This window comes from Zerene cesonia, chromosome 12 (genome assembly GCF_012273895.1).
Source record: "Zerene cesonia ecotype Mississippi chromosome 12, Zerene_cesonia_1.1, whole genome shotgun sequence".
In the NCBI taxonomy this organism is placed as follows: domain Eukaryota; kingdom Metazoa; phylum Arthropoda; class Insecta; order Lepidoptera; family Pieridae; genus Zerene; species Zerene cesonia.
In genome coordinates, this window is record NC_052113.1 from 2,020,657 (window position 1) to 2,039,600 (window position 18,944).

Here is an 18,944-nt window from a genome sequence, read left to right on the forward strand (position 1 = left end):
GTAATAAATGTTATTTGCAGTTAACAATTTTCTTTTTTCTTTATTACAATATTTATGGCAAGACTAGGTATACAAGTATCTATAGTATGTTTACAAAATTTGTATCTTTGTTGCCCACCGTCCTGGGAATCGAACCTTGAGGCAGCAGTTATGTTACAATGGAATTTAATACAGGACATATTGTTGTTAAACTATTTACAAAATTTTCATTTCCTGACTCCATCATCAGATCAATTCAATAATACTACATTATTAAATTTACCTAAAGTTTCCTACATACGAATGCAAAAATTTCGTTTAATCGGAAACCCGCAAGTGGGTCAAAATTTACTTCTAAGATTTAATTTCAGTGTGAATTAGTTTGTTTCTCGACAATTTCCCTAAATTACCATCATCAGATCCTTATTTGATGATAATGGGACCTCGGAAGTATAATTATTTAAACTAAATAAATATTTCTTAAATCAGTTCACGATTGTTGGAAATATGGTTCAACATACACAAAACAAAGGAACAAATACATACAGAGAGACATAGAACCTCCTCGTTTTCGTTTTTAGAAGTCGGTTACATTATTCACTTCATTGACAAGGTGTCAACATCACGAAGTTACAAAATCGCGTCATGGCTTTTTTCATTGCCACAACGCGTTGAGCTCTGGCTTCGAGCTCGAGCTCGAATTGCATGCCAGCCACGACACGAATCTCGCTTTGTGCTCTATGACTGTACCGCTGCGTCGTGGGCGTTTTCATTATCTGAGCCATAACATCTATTTCGCGACATGGGTGTATCAATGTGAGGAAGATGCAAATAATAATACGCCATACTTAAATAAAATATAATAAATTTGGAACAATGAAGCACTTAAAAATTCAGTCTTATCAATGTACTAGCCATTCGTTCTGGTTTCACCCGGCATGAAAACAAAATAAAATATAGCTTATGATACTCACAGTGCTACTGAACCTGAATGTCATAATATGTTGTTGTAAGTATTATTTTGTTTTAAGCCCGGGTAACGCACTTATTCTAAATGAACTATAATTTGCTTTCCAATTGAACATAGCAAATTAACGAAATCCAATTTCGCTCCCGATTTTAATGTACTTAAATTGTTTAATAAATAAATAAATAGACGAGAAGTGTTTACAATATAATCAACCTACAACATCCCAAAAAGCCCATAATAATAAAACAATAATATAAATTAGTTTTTAACAAAGCTTATTTAAATCGCGTAATTTCGGTTTTTCAACCGACTTTTCTTCGGAAATCGTTCTTGAATGAAAAAGATTCTGGAGTCGACTAGATATTTTTTGAGGTGCCAACTCAAAAACTCGTGGTTGGGAATCGATTGACGTGATTATTTTTGTGTTTGATATGAAATTGAAAGCATTTGATCCCATTTTAGAATTACTTTTGGTACTTTCCCCCCCAAAACCCTTTTTCGACCCTTTTATAGAAAACTGTAAAAAGGTTGTATAACAAAAAAAGCATATACTTATAAGCAATAAACACAACAATGTAATAAAAAAACATACATTATTTTATTAAAATTAGCCGAAAACTAATGCAAAAAAGAATGGCACTATTTGTATACCTACTCCATGCTCATCACGCCTACAACGACAGAACTAATAATTTACATGCTTTCACACTCACACACACGTCTTGCATGCTACTAATTTATGTTTGTCAACGTACCACAGAACTAATTATATACACAAACATGCTTCAACACACACACACACACACACACACACGTCTATACACCCTTTTGTTTATGGTTATGGACGAATATCAAATACTAGACCACTACTAACTGTTCTTTTAAATACCTCGGCAAATTTATAAGTTCATCTTTGACTAATAAATTAATAGGTCAGAATGTAATATAAGTCATTTGCATTTCATACTTACAAGTAATACCAACATTTATTTTTTAATTACCATTTTGCACACATATATGCGAGTAATCGCATACATTTAAATACGCTCAAACTTAAAATGATAAGGTTTCTCAAAGGCATTTGTGACTCTGGTGATCTTTCGTGGAGGCGGACCGGTCCAGGCCACACTCATATTCCGTATCATTTTCTCTATTAGAATCTCAATCTCCAATTCAGCTATTCTTCTTCCAATACACGAGCGCACACCAAAGCCAAAGGGCTGAGTGACCATGGGATGAGTGTTGCCATGATATAATGGGTCTGACTTATCAACTAACCATCGCTCTGGTAAAAATTCTGTAGCTCTTGGATAATGTTTCTCCATTTTACTTAGCACCTCGTTCGGAGACAGGATATCAATCTGAAACCGATAAGTTTTTAGAGCTTGAAAGCTTTCAACGAGAAAATAAACATCATTATTGAGCACCAAAAAATAAATTACCCCTGCAGGGATATGGTAGTTGGAAACGATGTGGTCCTTTGTAGTTCTCCGTAAATTGGCTGATACGACTGGTTGTACTCTCTGTGACTCTTTTATGCATGCTTTTAAGTATCTTCTACTCGGCGAAGAAGAATTGATTTCTTCACGAAGTTTCGTCTGGACGTCTGGGTTACTTGCCAAATTATACAATAGGCCCGTAACTCCGAAAGCCACCTTAAAAGTAAATATTGCTTCAGTCATTTTACATAAATTCAAACCAGTTATTACTAAAATGTTCAATAATAAATAATAAGAGACACATACAGAATCTATTCCTGCTAACAACATTTCACTGGCCATCATAATAGCAACCTTCTCATCGACTGCTAGTAGCTTTTCAATTATACTTTTGTCCTCATCCGGAATATCATGGCCTCGTTCATTTATCTGCCTTTGAGCTTCTTTTATGAATAAGGCACTTGTACTGAAATATAAAAAATAGTAGTTACAAATACTGATATTTACATTTTCATCTTTAAAAGTACTTGTTGATTGACCACAACTAAATAATAATTCATGAATATATAAATTTGTGTAAAAACATACTTCCACTGGCGTTCATACGTGTCCATGATTTTACTAAACGTCGGTGTTGATACATATTTCCACGGATTTGGCTTGAACTCCAACTCCCAAGTGTATTCTACAACTTCTTTCGCACACTTGATCAGTGTCAAAGCTGGGTCGTCGTCTGTCAAGTTGTCCCGTAGACAACCTATTCTACTTCCTAGACCCACGAAAGCTACTGATTCCAAAGACCATCTTGTTATATCGTCGTGGAATTTCTCATTCATTAATTCATTGTTATCCGAATTTTTTAGTAATCTGCAAATCATGTGCATCACATATATATCAGGTACTCTTTTTTTGAATTATCATATATATCTGAGTATAAATCCATCAAAAAGTTTGTAAATAGTTATAGTTTTAGTATTTTACGAAGTAAATACTTACAAAGAGAAAAAGATATTCCAATGACTTTTTAACAACAACAATATCTATTTCAAACTAAATACTACCTGGATATAAAGTCATCTGCTATATCACTTAGCGCTGGTGCGTAAAGCTTTACTAGTTTCGGTTTTAAAAATATCGGATTCACTTTACTCCTGAAATCGCGCCATTGTGAACCTTCACTGAAATATAAATGTATGTGAAACTTTCATCAATTCAAATGTGCAATATATTTTAATACTATAATGTCTGAAACATGGTGTTAAAAGCAAAGATGTGGAGATATTTTATTAAGGTAAGCAGGTTCATTACTGCCCTCTTCTTTCTCTTAACATCATCGTACTTGATGAAATATGCATGTCTACTTACGCCGTAGTTAGTCCATAAACGCCGTCAAATCTCGATTTCTTTAACTTTGTTCTATAATATACTAAAGTCTGGAAACCCGGGCGAGACGGAGTAACGTCCTCTGATCTGAATACCTGAAAAGCACATATTATAATTACTTGAAATGTTTCCAGTTCCTATCTAATTTGGAATAATGCAACCCTTAGATGGATCCAACAAGAATCCTAAGTGGAGCTCGTATTGGGCCAGCTCGCCCTTTGAAGATAACTTATTATACCTATAGGACAAATTGGAGAGTCAACTAAATAATATGGAACAACACAGCTTTAAAAATTTTTCTACCACATACCTGATCATAGTGTTCCGGCTCATACAATATCAACATGTTCGCCCTTCCAAACATACCATCCAGTTTCACAATAGGTCCAAATTTCTCGTAAAGAACCTTACACAAGTCATATAAAGTATTCTGCGGTCCCACGGTACCTAGAAAATTAAGAACCGTGATACTTTCGTAATCTATACTAATATTATAAAGCTGAAGACTTTGTTTGTTTGAACGCACTAATCTCAGGAAATACTGGTCCGATTTGGAAAATTATTTCAGTGTTAGATAGCCCATTTATTGAGGAAGGCTATTGGCTATATATGTACCACGGGCGAAGCTGGGACGGACCGCTAGTATCATATAAAGGAAACATAAATCACTATACACGAAACGATAATTTTGTTTAATGAAATTAATGGCAGCTATCTCATTACTAACCAACAACAGGGAGAAAGTGGCGCAACGGTCCTACAAATGGAAGAGACGATAATCCAGGAATTTCCTCGTAAGATTTTAGCGATTGTGAAGAATTCAGTGTGGTGATATTACGTACATTCCTGCTGTAAAGTGAAAACAATATTATTTATCCATATGTTTTAGTTTATCTACTCTCTTGAGGGTTGAGTTTTATCTCATTTAATTTCATATTGCGGAGAGGGGGGATGTTGGCAAATGTCACGTTTTTCTTACTCGCGATACAAGCAAAAATTACTGTACGAATGTAGTATTAAATGATGTGATATATGTTTTTTTAACTTAAATACGGTTAAAACGAGTACACGTCTTTTCAATCAGTTTTGAGATTTTCGCAAGGGGTATGGTCGTAATGAAGTCGTAAATAAAAGTACTGACTAATGACTATTGTTTTTTCATGTCTGTTAAATAAATCAAACGTACTTACTAACTGCACTAAAAATTATTTTTCGTTTCTGTAAAATTCACCAAAAAACATGTGAAAAAAGTATTGACATTTTTTGTGAACTATTTCTTGCTTTATCCTTAACAACTTCTAAAACGTTAATTTAAAAATGAAAAATGTGACATTTGTAGTTGAATGTAGAATAATTTGTATATACTTATTATATATGATGAAATAAAGCTTAAGATTCTACTTTACCAGTTTTCACTAATAATTTATCTTTTAGTTGGCTAATAGATTATCAGTTTCTTTTTGTTGATTATTAGATTATAGATTTCAAAATAGTTCGTCTATAATAAAAATAATATATACAAAGGGCGCTAAGTCGCCAGTTCTTTTGCTTGAAATTAGCTTTTCTAAATTACCCTAAAACAATGTAAGTATATATTTTTTTATGTTAGTCTATTTGTATGTGTATAATTCATGTAAAAAGTACAACATAGATTTAAAAAAATGTTTTTAGTGACAGACCAATATTAAGTTTAGCTTATAAGCTACATTTTTAAAAAATAATTTTTAATGGGGGAATTTCCAAACTTGCAACCGGGGGATAAAAAGAAATAAATCAGTAAATGCTTCATAAATTATAGGTTCATAAATAGTTTTTTTTTGTTAAAATAAATATTTATTTATGTATTTATTTAACTCTTCAACAAGATTGTACATAGAAGGAAACTTAGAGATAATAATAATAATGATTAAAATAAAGCGTACAATTTGTTTTGGCGGCCTTATCACTTAGAAGTGATCTCTTCCAGGCAACCACGGTAAAAGGTAACGAGCATACTACCAAACTAAATAAATACTTGGCAAGAACAAATAAAAATTAATAAACCATATCATGCTGCCACTTCTTCGAAATTACACGAGTGAAGAATTTTGGATAGAATTTATCCAATAAAGTAACAAGCTATTAGAACACATTTTTCAAATAAGTTATTCGACGAATACTATATTCAGACCCAAAAGTATTTTCTTTCCAAACATGCTATCTATGAATGTAAAAATAATATAAAATAACATACCCATGGCGTATATTATGAAGTACGAATATATTTCGATTCAAATTCCGTAATACAGACATGTTGAAGTTATCGCTACAAACTGTTCACTGCTTGGTTCCAATGTTTGGTTCACTTATGTGGGCCTATCACTATAAGGAATGAATCTCACCTTGAAAAATATTTGAAAGTCATCTCTATCAAATAAAGATAAAAAATTGGTATTTTACGCTTATGATTAAATATTATCTCTAATCGATTGATTAATGTACTCTTATATTTATATATATCTGTACATATAATTATTTCGTAGATGATCAGTGTCTGTATATGGAAGATATTTGAAAAAAAAATTTAAGCAGCAGAACTAGTTCAGTCATTATTAGAATTTTTATCAGTTTGTGCGTTATACCCGCCAATCTCAGAAACGGAATATTGGACTCATGCGGTATATTAATATATTATTAAAAGCCTCAATTCACCTGAAGCCTTATTTCATTCGTGTTTGTTTCATATCAATCGGTTAATAAATAAATCAGTCGTGCCAACTTAAAGAATCAGAGACAGTGTCGCGCCGCATAGTGCGCAGCAATCGTACGTATTCCGTAGGCGCATGGCATAATACTTACATACAAAAATTTTAGAGTTTAAAGGATTTATAAATATATATTGATGATCAAAATGCAGTGGTGACTCAGTGGTGAGAGCCTCGTACTTCAAAATCGATAAGTCGGTGTTCGAGACCGGGCGAGCGTACGGGAAATAAATTGATTTTTCAATTTATCTGCACATGGGGATATCATCACCACTGCTTAAAACGGTGAAGGAAAAAATCGTGAGGAAACTGACATGTCCAAGAATCAAAAAGTGTGACGACATGTGACACCTGTCAGTCGCACTTGGCCAGCGTGGTGGATAATGGCCTGAACCCTCATAGGTGGCCTGTGTCAGCTGTGGGAACATATATGGGATGATGATGATGAGCATATGACTATTATAATGCCTTGACATTAATTTTCTTTATTACTTAAACCACCAGTAACCAGAATGTACAGTCCTATGATACTCAGACAGTTGAATTTAGCTGCCGTTGAATTGATATGCCGTTTGCGCTATTTCTATGATTGTACCGCCGCAACGTGAATGTATCACTGTGAGGAACATGCAAATAATAGTACGCCATAGTTTAAAAGAATATATTTGGAAAAAAATCACTTAAAATACAGTCTTATACTAGCCATTCATCTACTAGGCATAAAAACAGAATAAAATATATGGGTATATATAGTAAATATATATACTCAGAGTACTGAATCTATTTAAAAAAAAATGTTGTTTTTTTATGTCATAGTTGGCAATGCAGCTGGTGGGTCGCCTGATGGTAAGCGCTACCACCGCCCATGAACATTTGGAGAGGCGTACGGTCAATTGCAGACCTTTCGCCTCTACAAATGAATTGCTGACTTTAATTGGGAAGCGATTTGGAAAGGATTGATGAGAGGAATAAAGGAAAGGACTGGTAAGGGTAAGGCAAAGGATATGGGCCTCCGACTCCCCCACTCACCGTACGAAACACAATAGCAAGCTATTTCACGCCGGTTTTCTGTGGGGGTGTAGTACTTCCCCGGTGCAAGCTGGTCCACTCCCACACATAAATATTTTCCAAAAGAAAACTACGATATCTGTGAATGTCGTAATATGTTACATATATTATTGAATTTTAAACCCCGGTAACGCATTTATATTAAACTAGCTGTGCCCGCGACTTCGTCCGCGTGGAGTAGTTATTTTGGGCATAATATTTATTTTTTGTTTTGAACATCGTGCGGCGCGGGTGATTTTTGTCGGTGTTATTTTAAAATTGTAATATCTTTTAAGGTGTTCATTTAAATTAAATGACGTCAAAGACAATATTGTTCACAATTAAATACTCTTAATCAATAACATATTTATTTGGATAAAGATGAATATTATTACGTTGTTACAACTCTTACAAATAATGCATTAAATTCGACCATATTTGATTACCCTAAAAATGGTTCTAATAAGGTAACCTTAAAAGATAGACATATAATGTCGCGGACTTATTTTTAGATCATTTTAAGAGGAATAATTCTTTCATACATATATTTTTCGTATCTTGAACCGTTTTCGCAGCGCACGCAATAGAAGCCCTGAAGAATGAATAATTTTTCCCGTTTTGTCCACATTTTTCGTTATTTTTTCGCCCCTAATAGTTGCAGCGTGATGTTATATAGCCTATAGCCTTCCTCGACAAACGTACTATTCAACACAAAAAGAATTATTCAAATCGGACCAGTAGTTCCGGAGATTAGCGCGTTCAAACAAACAAACAAACAATCAAACAATCAAACAAACAAACTCTTCAGCTTTATAATATTAGTATAGATAACATCACATATGACACTAATATTATAAATGTGAAAGTTTAAAAAAAGAAAAAATAATAAACCTACAACATAACAAAAAGACCAGGATAATAAGCAACAATATAATTTAGTTTTTAACAATATTTATTTAAATCATATAATTTCGATTTTTCAACCGACTTCCCAAGAATGAAGAAGATTCTCGAGTAGTCAAGATTTTTTTTGAGTTGCCAACTAGAACTAGAACTTAGAATTACGATTGGTACCTTCCCCCCAAAGACCTTTTATGACTTTTTTATAGAGAACTACAGAAAGGTCCTCGACGTCCAAGGATTGTATAACTAAAAAACAAATACTTGTAAGACATGAACACAACAATGTTATAAAAAATACACATTACTATGCAATTACTGGGAATTTATATTATTAATTTATATATTTGCATCACTAAACTTTTTGTATACCTTCTCCAAGCTCATCACTACTCCAAGTAATGTATCAGCTACAAATTTATGTTTGTCAACGTACCACAGAACTAATTATATACACAAACATGCTTCCACACACACACACGTATATATACTCTTTTGTTTATGGTCATGGACGAATTTGAAGTACTAGACCACTACAAATTATTCTTTTAAATATCCCGGTAAATTTATAACTTTCAATCTATAACTACTAAATTAATACGTCAGAATATAAAACATTTGCGTTTCATACTTAAAATAACAGCAAAATTTATTTTTTGACAGTACTTTTGACAACTTACATATCTGCGAGTAATCGCATACATTTAAATACGCTCAAACTTAAAATGATAAGGTTTCTCAAAGGTATTCGTGACTCTGGTGATCTTTCGTGGAGGCGGCCCCGTCCAGGTCACCTTCATATTCCGTATCATTTTCTCTATTAGAATCTCAATCTCCAACTCAGCTATTCTTCTTGCAATACACGAGCGCACACCAAAGCCAAAGGGCTGAGTGACCATGGGATGAGTGTTGCCATAATATAATGGGTCTGACTTATCGACCAACCATCGTTCTGGTATAAATTCAGTGGCTTTTGGGTAATGTTTCTCCATTTTACTTAGCACCTCGTTTGGAGACAGGATATCGACCTGAAAACCGATAAGTTTTTGGTGAGCTTTCAACAAGATAACAAAGCACTGATGTATTATCATTGAACAACAAAAAATAAATTACCCCTGCAGGAATATAGTAATTAGAAACAACATGGTCCTTTGTAGTCCTCCGAAAATTGCCTGATACGACAGGTTCTAGTCTCAGTGACTCTTTCAGGCATGCTTTTAAGTATCTTCTACTTGGCGAAGAAGAATTGATTTCTTCGCGAAGTTTCGTCTGGACGTCTGGGTTACTTGCCAAATTATACAATAGGCCCGTAAATCCGAAAGCCGTCTTAAAAGTAAACATTGCTTCAGTCATTTTATATAACTTCAAATCACTTATTACTAAAGTATTCATTAATACAAAAAAAATACATATAAAATTATGAAATCGTAATTCGATGATTTCATGTTAACAGTGAGTGTGAGTTAAGTAATAATTTATAATTAATTAGTAGTACATTATCGTTTTAACACATACAGAATCTATTCCTGCTAATAGCATTTCACTGGCCATCATAATAGCAACTTTCTCATCGACTGCTAGTAGCTTTTCAATTATACTTTTGTCCTCATCCGGAATATCATGGCCCCGTTCATTTATCTGCCTTTGAGCTTCTTTTATGAATAAGGCACTTGTACTTAAATATAAAAAATAACAGTTACAAATACTGATATTCACATTTTCATCTTTAAAAGTACATGTTGATTGACAACACCTAAGTAATAATTCATAAATATATAAATTGGTGAAAAAACATACTTCCACTGCCGTTCATACGTGTCCATGATTTTTCTAAACGTCGGTGTCGGTATATATTTCCACGGATTTGGCTTGAACTCCAAGTCCCAAGTGTATTCCACAACGTCTTTCACGCATTCGATCAGTGTCAAAGCTGGATCGTCTTTCGTCAAGTTGTCCCGTAGACAACCTATTCTACTTCCTAGACCCACGAAAGCTACTGATTCCAAAGCCCATCTTGTTATATCGTCGTGGAATTTCTCATTCATTAATTCATTGTTATCCGTATTTTTTAGTAATCTGTAAATCATGTGTATCAGAGATATATCAGGTACTTATTTTTTGAATCATCATATATATGTGAGTATAAATCCATCAAAAAGTTTGTAAATATTTATAATTTTAGCATTTTACGAAGTAAATACTAACAAAGAGAAATAGATGTTTTTATTTAACAAAAGTAAGTATCGAAGTATATTCCAATGAAATTTAACAACAACAATATCCATTTCAAACGAAATACTACCTGGATATAAAGTCATCTGCTATTTCACTCAGCGCTGGTGCGTAAAGCTTTACCAGTTTCGGTTTTAAAAATATCGGATTCACTTTACTCCTGAAATCGCGCCATTGTGTACCTTCACTGTAATACAAATTTATGTGAAACTTTCATCACTTCAAAAATGCAATATATGTTATGAATTTAATGTCTGAAGTTACATGGTATACAGAAGGAACTTAAATTATAAGGATTTTGTATGATGATGGTATTAAAAGCAAAGACGTGGCGATATTTTATAAAGGGAAGCAGATTCATTACTGAGAATTAAATAAATATATAGCCTCAAGAATATAAAAGAACATTATACATATTAAGCATGCTCTCTTCTATCTCATAACATCATCGTACTTGATAAAATATGCATGTCAACTTACGCCGTAACTAGTCCATACACGCCGTCAAATCTTGACTTTTTGAACTTTGATCTATAATATAGCAATGTCTGGAAACCTGGGCGACTCGGAGTAACGTCCTCTGATCTGAATACCTAGGAAGCACATATAATTACCCGAAGTGTTGCCAGTTCTTTTTTAATTTTGAACATAGCAACGATTCTGCACGAATGAAGTCATCTCGCACCTTGGAAGATAACTTATTATATACACAAATTGGAGAGGAAAGTAAATGATATGGAAGAAACATTGAAAGCGTTTCTAGAATATACCTGAGCATAGTGTTCCGGCTCATAAAATATCAACATGTTCGCCCTTCCAAACATACCATCCAGTTTTACAATAGGTCCAAATTTATCGTAGAGAACTTTACATAAATCATATAAAGTTTTCTGTGGTCCTACGGTACCTAAAATATTATAAACCGTGATAATGTCTATTAAAAAAAAACACATGACTATACGTAAAAGGTTATTGATTCGTAAATGGTAATCCCTATTATGAACTTGGCCATTTAACGACATTAAAAAATACATGCATACTTTTATATTTCATGCACATGCATATCAGTGAAACCCGATATCCTATCAAAGTGATGAAATCAAATATTTAAATAGTAAAAAAGTAATTTATATTCATTCAAAATTTCAAATATTATTATCTAACAAATTAATGGTAGTTATCTAATTACGAACCAATAACAGGGAGAAAGTGGCGCAACGGTCCTACAAATGGAAGAGACGATAATCCAGGAATTTCCTCGTAAGATTTTAGCGATTGCGAAGAATTCAGTGTGGTGATATTACGTAAATTATTCCTGAAAAGTGGAAGAAATTTAGTTATTATTGGTATAAAACATTTTCGTTTGTCTAGTATCTCTAGAGTCTCTTTTAATGGATATTGACTACGTCTCTTCTTTGTAGAAACTGCTTTCCGAACCCGTGGTAAATGTAAAAATGTGTTACGACGATTAAAAAGTGCTTTATTTTAAGTCTTATTGAATAAATAGATGTTTGAGGGAACTCCCTCATTTCTTTCAAGGGAACTCCCTCCAGCTGAGTCTTACGTCAGTTAATCTCACATTAGGGAGAGTGGGGTAGTTATCAGTTTTTTTTGTTACGTCAACACGTGAGACACAATAGATACGACAACGATATGATACATGAAAACATTACATTAGAATACAGTTTTAAATATTTTCTTTTTCTTTACTTAAATACTGTTACACATTTTAAAACCAGGTTTGCTATTTTCGAGTATGATCGTAATAAAGTCGTAAATAAAAATACTTAGTTTTGTTTTATCTTTAAATCATATTTAATAAAATCTCACGTGATATTGAGAAAGAGGGAAAAGGGGAATCAAATCTCACGAAATCTCGCCAGAGGGAGACGGGGTGGCCGAAATCTTTCTAAAAACGTCTTTTAAGTTACAACACAAGACCATTCCAGTAAATCCCACCGTAACCATAAATGTGAAAAAAGTATTGAGAGAGCCAAACATTCCGAAAATATATTTTAGAACTATTCATTGTTTTATCATTATCGACTATAAGAACGTTAATTTAAAAATGAAAAATATGTCATTTTAAATGTTAAGTAGAATATATTGTATGTTATATAATATACTTATTATAATCACTTACGACGAAATAAGCTGAAGATTCTGCTTTACCAGTTTTCACTAATAATTCATCTTATTTTTGCTAATAACTTTCTTGTTTTTAATATTGTTCTTTGGTAATAAAGTAATTTCATGTGTTTCTGTTGAATAGATTTAGATTTACGCAAGGGTCAAAACTTCTTCTATATGAACTTAGCTTTTCTAAATGTTTCTTAAAAAGAGTGATTACTGTACAATTGTCATAGGCAATGTAAGTAAATATTTATTCTGTTTGTCTATTTGTTTGTGTATTATTCATGGAAAAACCACTACATAGATTATGACAAAATTTTATATAGTGAGTGACCTATATTGGGTTCAAGTTTTAAGCTACAGTTTATTTGTAAATAATATTTTAACGGTGTAATATCCAAACTTACATTCGGGGGATAGAAAGAAATAAATAGGCAAAAATGTCGTTAAATTGGGATTTTGAAAAAAAGTTTTTTTTTATTTGTTTTATGTATTTTAAAACTTTATTGTTAATAATATTTATATTTGAAATAAAAAACTTAAAAATAATTTTTTTCAATAAATTATAAACAATTGAAAATTGATCAAATATATAGAAATATCACGTGACTATAAACGCACCATTATTGTGACGTCATAATGTTGTAGCTACGTACGTGACAGTACGGCTTATACTGGATTCAAAAATGACTAGACAATAATATTGAAAAGTTATTGCTAAAAAACGAGTTGTTAGTTGGTTTCGATTAGCTATGTGTGATAAAGGATTTATTCAGGCAAAGTCTGATAATATTCCTGATGTTAGTATTTTTATGATAATCAATTTTTTTTTAAATGACGTTCGATTTAAACCTGCTGAAGTTCAAGGTGCCAAGGCATCAAGTAAGTCTGTTAAAAAATAATATAATAAATAAAAATATTTAAATATCTACTCACCATTATATTAAATATAATTATTTATTTCATAAACTGTAGAGCATCGCGTGAGAGTTCTAGCGACAAAGCTATAGGTTATGTTCAACTAAGTCGTAAAAAAATATTTGTATTGTAAAACGACGGGTCTGTCCAGAACACCGAGTTCGGAGTAAAGCTTATTCAGTTACTTCAACTATTGATGAAAAGTGAAAAAAAATTCAGGATGTTCAATGCCATGACTGTGCAGCTTCCGCGGGTAATTTATATTCCTATTAAATTTAACTTGTTTGATGTTATCAGCAATAAAATCTTTTAGATTATGTCTACAGGTGGTAGCAAGCATGCATTAGCATTACTTATGTGGACCCATCGCAGAAGTGAAGGTCCGACACAAACAGAAGTCGATTGCTATTGGAAAGAATCGTGATTATCAGGCATTGGTACTGTTATAAAATATATTGAAGCAGAATAACTGCCAAAAAAAGTCTAATGCTCCTGTTGAAATTTTTTCGGATAATAGTACATTTTTACAAGAAGTTACTGAATTTGAAACATTTAAAAACATTTGTCAGGAGTTGTTTTTGTTTTTATTAGACATTTTCAAAATAAACTCAAATATTTTACAATAACACCAAATTAAATAGATCAAAACACTGTACTTATTGTTTCTATATCAACTGCAATGAGTGAAAACTAACATTATGACATCACACGCGCTCGGGTTTCTTCGAAAGCTGTCGGCGCGTCTTCGGTACTGGATTCAAAAATGAATTTTTATATTGAAATAACTTTTGAATTATTGCGAAAAAAAAAATAAAAAAATAGGTTCGTTATAAAACTTATATATGATCTTTCTATTAATCACAAAAAAATTTTTTGTTCAAAAACCCAATTATACGTCATTCGATATGACTTTCATAAATTATTGTAGGTTTGTAGATAGGTTTTTACTAAAATAAATACTTGACGTAATTCGCGTCGTATTATAGTTATTATAAAGTAGTAGTAAAAAGGCATACTGCCACTTCTTCTAAATTAAACAAAGTAAAAAAAAAATTAGATATATATAGTATTATTCTATTCGTATAATAGTAAAAATGATCAACGAGTTATTAAAACACATTTTTGAATTAATGAAATACTTGAATTTTTCTATGAAAACTGTTTTTAGACCCAAAAGTATCATCATCAGCCCATATATGTTCCCACTGCTGGGACACAGGCCTCCTATGAGGGTTCAGGCCATAATCCACCACGCTGGCCAAGTGCGGGTTGGCAGATGTCACATGTCGTCGAACTTTTAATTCTTGGACATGCCGGTTTCCTCACGATGTTTTCCTTCACCGTTTTAAGCAGTGGTGATATTATCCACATGTGCAGATAAATTGAAAAATCAATTTATTTCCTAGACGCTCGCCCGGTCTCGAACCCCGACTTATCGATTTTTGAAGTCCGAGGTTCTCACCACTGAGCCACCACTGCTTTTAAAGTATGTCCCAATACCAACCCAAAAGTATGTCCTTTCAAAACATGCTATCTATGAATATAAAAATAATAAAAAATAACATACCCATGGCGTATATTATGAGGTACGAATATATTTCGATTTAAATTCCGTAATACAGACATGTTAAAGTTATCGCTACAAACTGTTCACTGGGTTCAATGTTTGGTTTACTAATGTGCCATGTCACTCTAAGTAATAAATCTAACCTTGAAAAATATTTAAAAGTCATCTCCTTCAAATAAAGATAAAAAATTGGTACATAAAGATTTAGATAGTTTTACGCTTGTGCTTGAATATTATCTCTAAATGATTGATTAATGCCTTTTTTACATATCTGTACATATAATTATATCTTAGACGGTCAGTGTCTGTACATGGAAGATATTTGAAAAACGAACATCATGAGGGACTTTTATTATAGCAGTTGAACCCTAAACAATCATTATTAGAATATTTTATCTTTATCTGTTTGTCTGTGCGTTTGTACAGAACGGAATATTTGATTTATATGCGGTTATATTCATATATTGTTGAAAGCTCCCTTTCACCTGTAGCCTAATTTCATTCGTGCTTGTTTCTTGTTAATGTAGACTAAAATTATAAAGCTGAAGAGTTTGTTTGTTTCAACGCACTAATCTCAGGAACTACTGGTCCGATTTAAAATATTTTTTCAGTGTTAGATAGCTCATTTACTGAGGAAGGCTATAGGCTATATATATACCTCGGGCGAAACCGGGGCGTACCGCTAATCGGTTAATAAATAAAAAATCCAGAAGAAGAGAAACTACTAAAAAAGTAGCACAAAACTACCAAAATCTAAAAAAAGGTGTGTGTGCGATTCACACACGATAGAAGTGAAACTTCAGTAAATCGACAAAAGAATGAGATGAATATATATAAAATAGTATGTATATTTCTGTCTCATTCTTTGCCGGCTTCATTCGTATTTGTGTCCCTTACCTGTCGTTTTTCCGTTGCATCAGGTTTGAAATCACAACGATTCTAAAGAAGTTTCACTTCAAAAAGTCATGTCAACTTAAAGAATCATGAGACAGTGCCGCGCCGCATTGTGAAGCTCAGCAATATACCGAATATAACACGTAAACCGAAGGTATGGCATAACATTTACATTTGCCATTTCGCCCGAATTGTCCCGGGATAAAAATAAAATAAAATATAGCCTATGACAAGTACCTATTGTAGAAATTATTTTTCCAATAAAAAGTCACGTTATCCGTGAGTGTCATATGTTATACTATTTTGTTTTTAATTCGAGTAACTACACTTATTTTAAATGAAGTAGGTATAATTTTAAAATAAACTAACTGCAAGCCCCGGCTCCACCCGGGTAGTAATTTATCGTAATTGAAATCACATAAACTATCTTATCTTATTAGTTGGATCAAATGGCACATGGGAGCTAATTTGATTAACATCGATTCAGTAGTTTTGGAGTCCGTCGCGGACAAACAACGTGACACGTAATTTATATATTACATTAAAATAATAATGTTTTGATACGTGCTGTGGTGCAGTCAATAATCATTTTTTTAACGAAAAACTAAATACATTTAAATTGTCAGAACCACACCAAATATAAATGGGACCACATGGCTGACACCAGCTATGAAATAAAAAATTATTAATAATGAGGTAACAAAGGATTTTTGCTCACCTACTATTTTTATTTATTTTTCCTGCTACTTTAAGGGTTGCCTGGTAGAGATCGCTTTTTGCTTACTTTTAATGTAATGTTCTGCTTGCTTGATTTTTCTAATAAACATTCGCACAGGAAGTGCCGCTGTGTATACACAACTCGTTTTTATAGGATTAGGAATAAGGAAATGATTGATAATTGGAAAGAAGGATTGGACTGGGATGGGTGAGGAAAAGGAGTAGTATAGGAATATATATAAGAATACAGTTCCGAATACGTTAATGTAATATTATGACAACGAAACTGCAAGTTTTCAATAAAATAACCCTTTTCAAAGGACAATCACAATCTAATCACAATAAACTTTATAAATATCAACTAGCTACTACTTCTTTTTTAAATCTTCAATAAAAATTCCTTATTATAAGTATTATTAAACTAGAAAAAGAAATGTGTAACACAAACGTCATAATTTCAACTATCAATATTTTCCCTGTATCATGCATGGAACGTAATTATCAAAGCTCTTTACAACAGATAAGTATCTACAACAAATCTGCTTACGATAGGCATAAGGAAAAGTGGTGACACCCGCGCTCTATAGCATTTGCATTGCACACTTAAAACTAATTCCAACATTTATTTATCAGTCATTGTTTAATATAAAATCCGCCAGCGTATTTAAATACGCTCAAACTTAAAATGGTAAGGTTTCTCAAAGGCATTCGAGACTCTGGTGATCTTTCGTGGAGGCGGCCCCGTCCACGCCACACTCATACTCCGTATCATTTTCTCTATTAGAATCTCAATCTCCAACTCAGCTATTCTTCTTCCAATACACGAGCGCACACCAAAGCCAAAGGGCTGAGTGACCATGGGATGAGTGTTGCCATGATATAATGGGTCTGACTTATCGACCAACCAACGCTCTGGTAGAAATTCTGTAGCTCTTGGATAATGTTTCTCCATTTTACTTAGTACCTCGTTCGGAGACAGGACATCAATCTGCAAACCAAAAAGATTTTGATCTAAATACTTTATAGATATAGATATAAAAAAGCAATATCAATATTGAGCACTGATATATAATTATTGAATAACAAAAAATAAATTACCCCTGCAGGAATATGGTAGTTAGAAACGATATGGTCCTTTGTAGTTCTTCGAAAATTTATTGATACGACGGGTTGTAGCCTCTGTGACTCTTTTATGCACGCTTTCAAGTATTTTCTACTCGGCGATGAGGAATTGATTTCTTCGCGAAGTTTCGTCTGGACGCCTGGGTTACTTGCCAGATGATACAATAGAGCCGTTACTCCGAAAGCCACCTTAAAAGTAAATCTTGCTTAAATATTGTTTCAGTCATATTACAAAACTTCAATCCTATGATTATCAAAATACTGGCTGACGCCCGCGACTTCGTTCGCGTGAACTTAGGACGTGAACAACTGGAGGATTTCAATTAAATTAGTTAGTTTAGCTTAGATATAAAGGTTAGTTTTTCATGTCTGGTCTCCAAAAGGTGGACTACGTTGACCATGAGAAAAACAGACAGTTGTCAGATCAATACCAGTGACTTAAAACGTCTGACCCTGTGACTTGTTTATTGTCATGAAAAAGCATGAAGTCACAGGAAGTTGTGTGCGCTTAAACTGAGAAGGGAATTTGTTGGAGCTGAGTGGTATACGCAGCATGAACACAGTCTTATCGGCACCCATTTTCATTAAGGATTTAATCCTTAATGTAGCTGTAATACAGCTACAATAATATTGTGAAGCGTTGACAAGGCGGGTTGCGTGAACGTGTAGGCTACTGTGTCACGAAGATAAATGGAAAAGGCGATTAACCAATATAAATAGGAGTTTATAAAAGATGATGAAAATTACTCATAATCGGCCTTACATAAATTACGTCACACAAAAGTTGGCTTTTTTTGACCCTTCCCCCTACTCACCACAGCCTGTCACATTTTAAGAAGCCCCTCCCCCTCCTCCTACTGGGGTATGGGGCAGATGATGTTCATCTGTTTCACTGATCG

The 18,944-nt window shown here is 33.1% G+C and overlaps 2 protein-coding genes across 2 annotated transcripts in view; one reads left to right on the forward strand and one right to left on the reverse strand.

Annotated features, from left to right (window-relative positions):
• Window positions 1-18,944, forward strand: part of LOC119830774 (transducin beta-like protein 2) — a 115,397-nt gene that overhangs the window by 61,852 nt on the left and 34,601 nt on the right. The window lies entirely within an intron of this gene.
• LOC119830773 (cytochrome P450 CYP12A2-like) lies at window positions 1,900-6,075 on the reverse strand. Its single transcript, XM_038353908.1, has 9 exons — window positions 6,005-6,075; window positions 4,499-4,620; window positions 4,082-4,218; window positions 3,754-3,866; window positions 3,450-3,566; window positions 2,977-3,255; window positions 2,695-2,854; window positions 2,392-2,604; window positions 1,900-2,310 (listed from the first exon to the last, which is right to left on the reverse strand). Exons 1-9 carry the CDS (start codon window positions 6,061-6,063, stop codon window positions 1,987-1,989), a joined length of 1,524 nt encoding a protein of 507 aa, XP_038209836.1. The 5' UTR covers window positions 6,064-6,075; the 3' UTR covers window positions 1,900-1,986.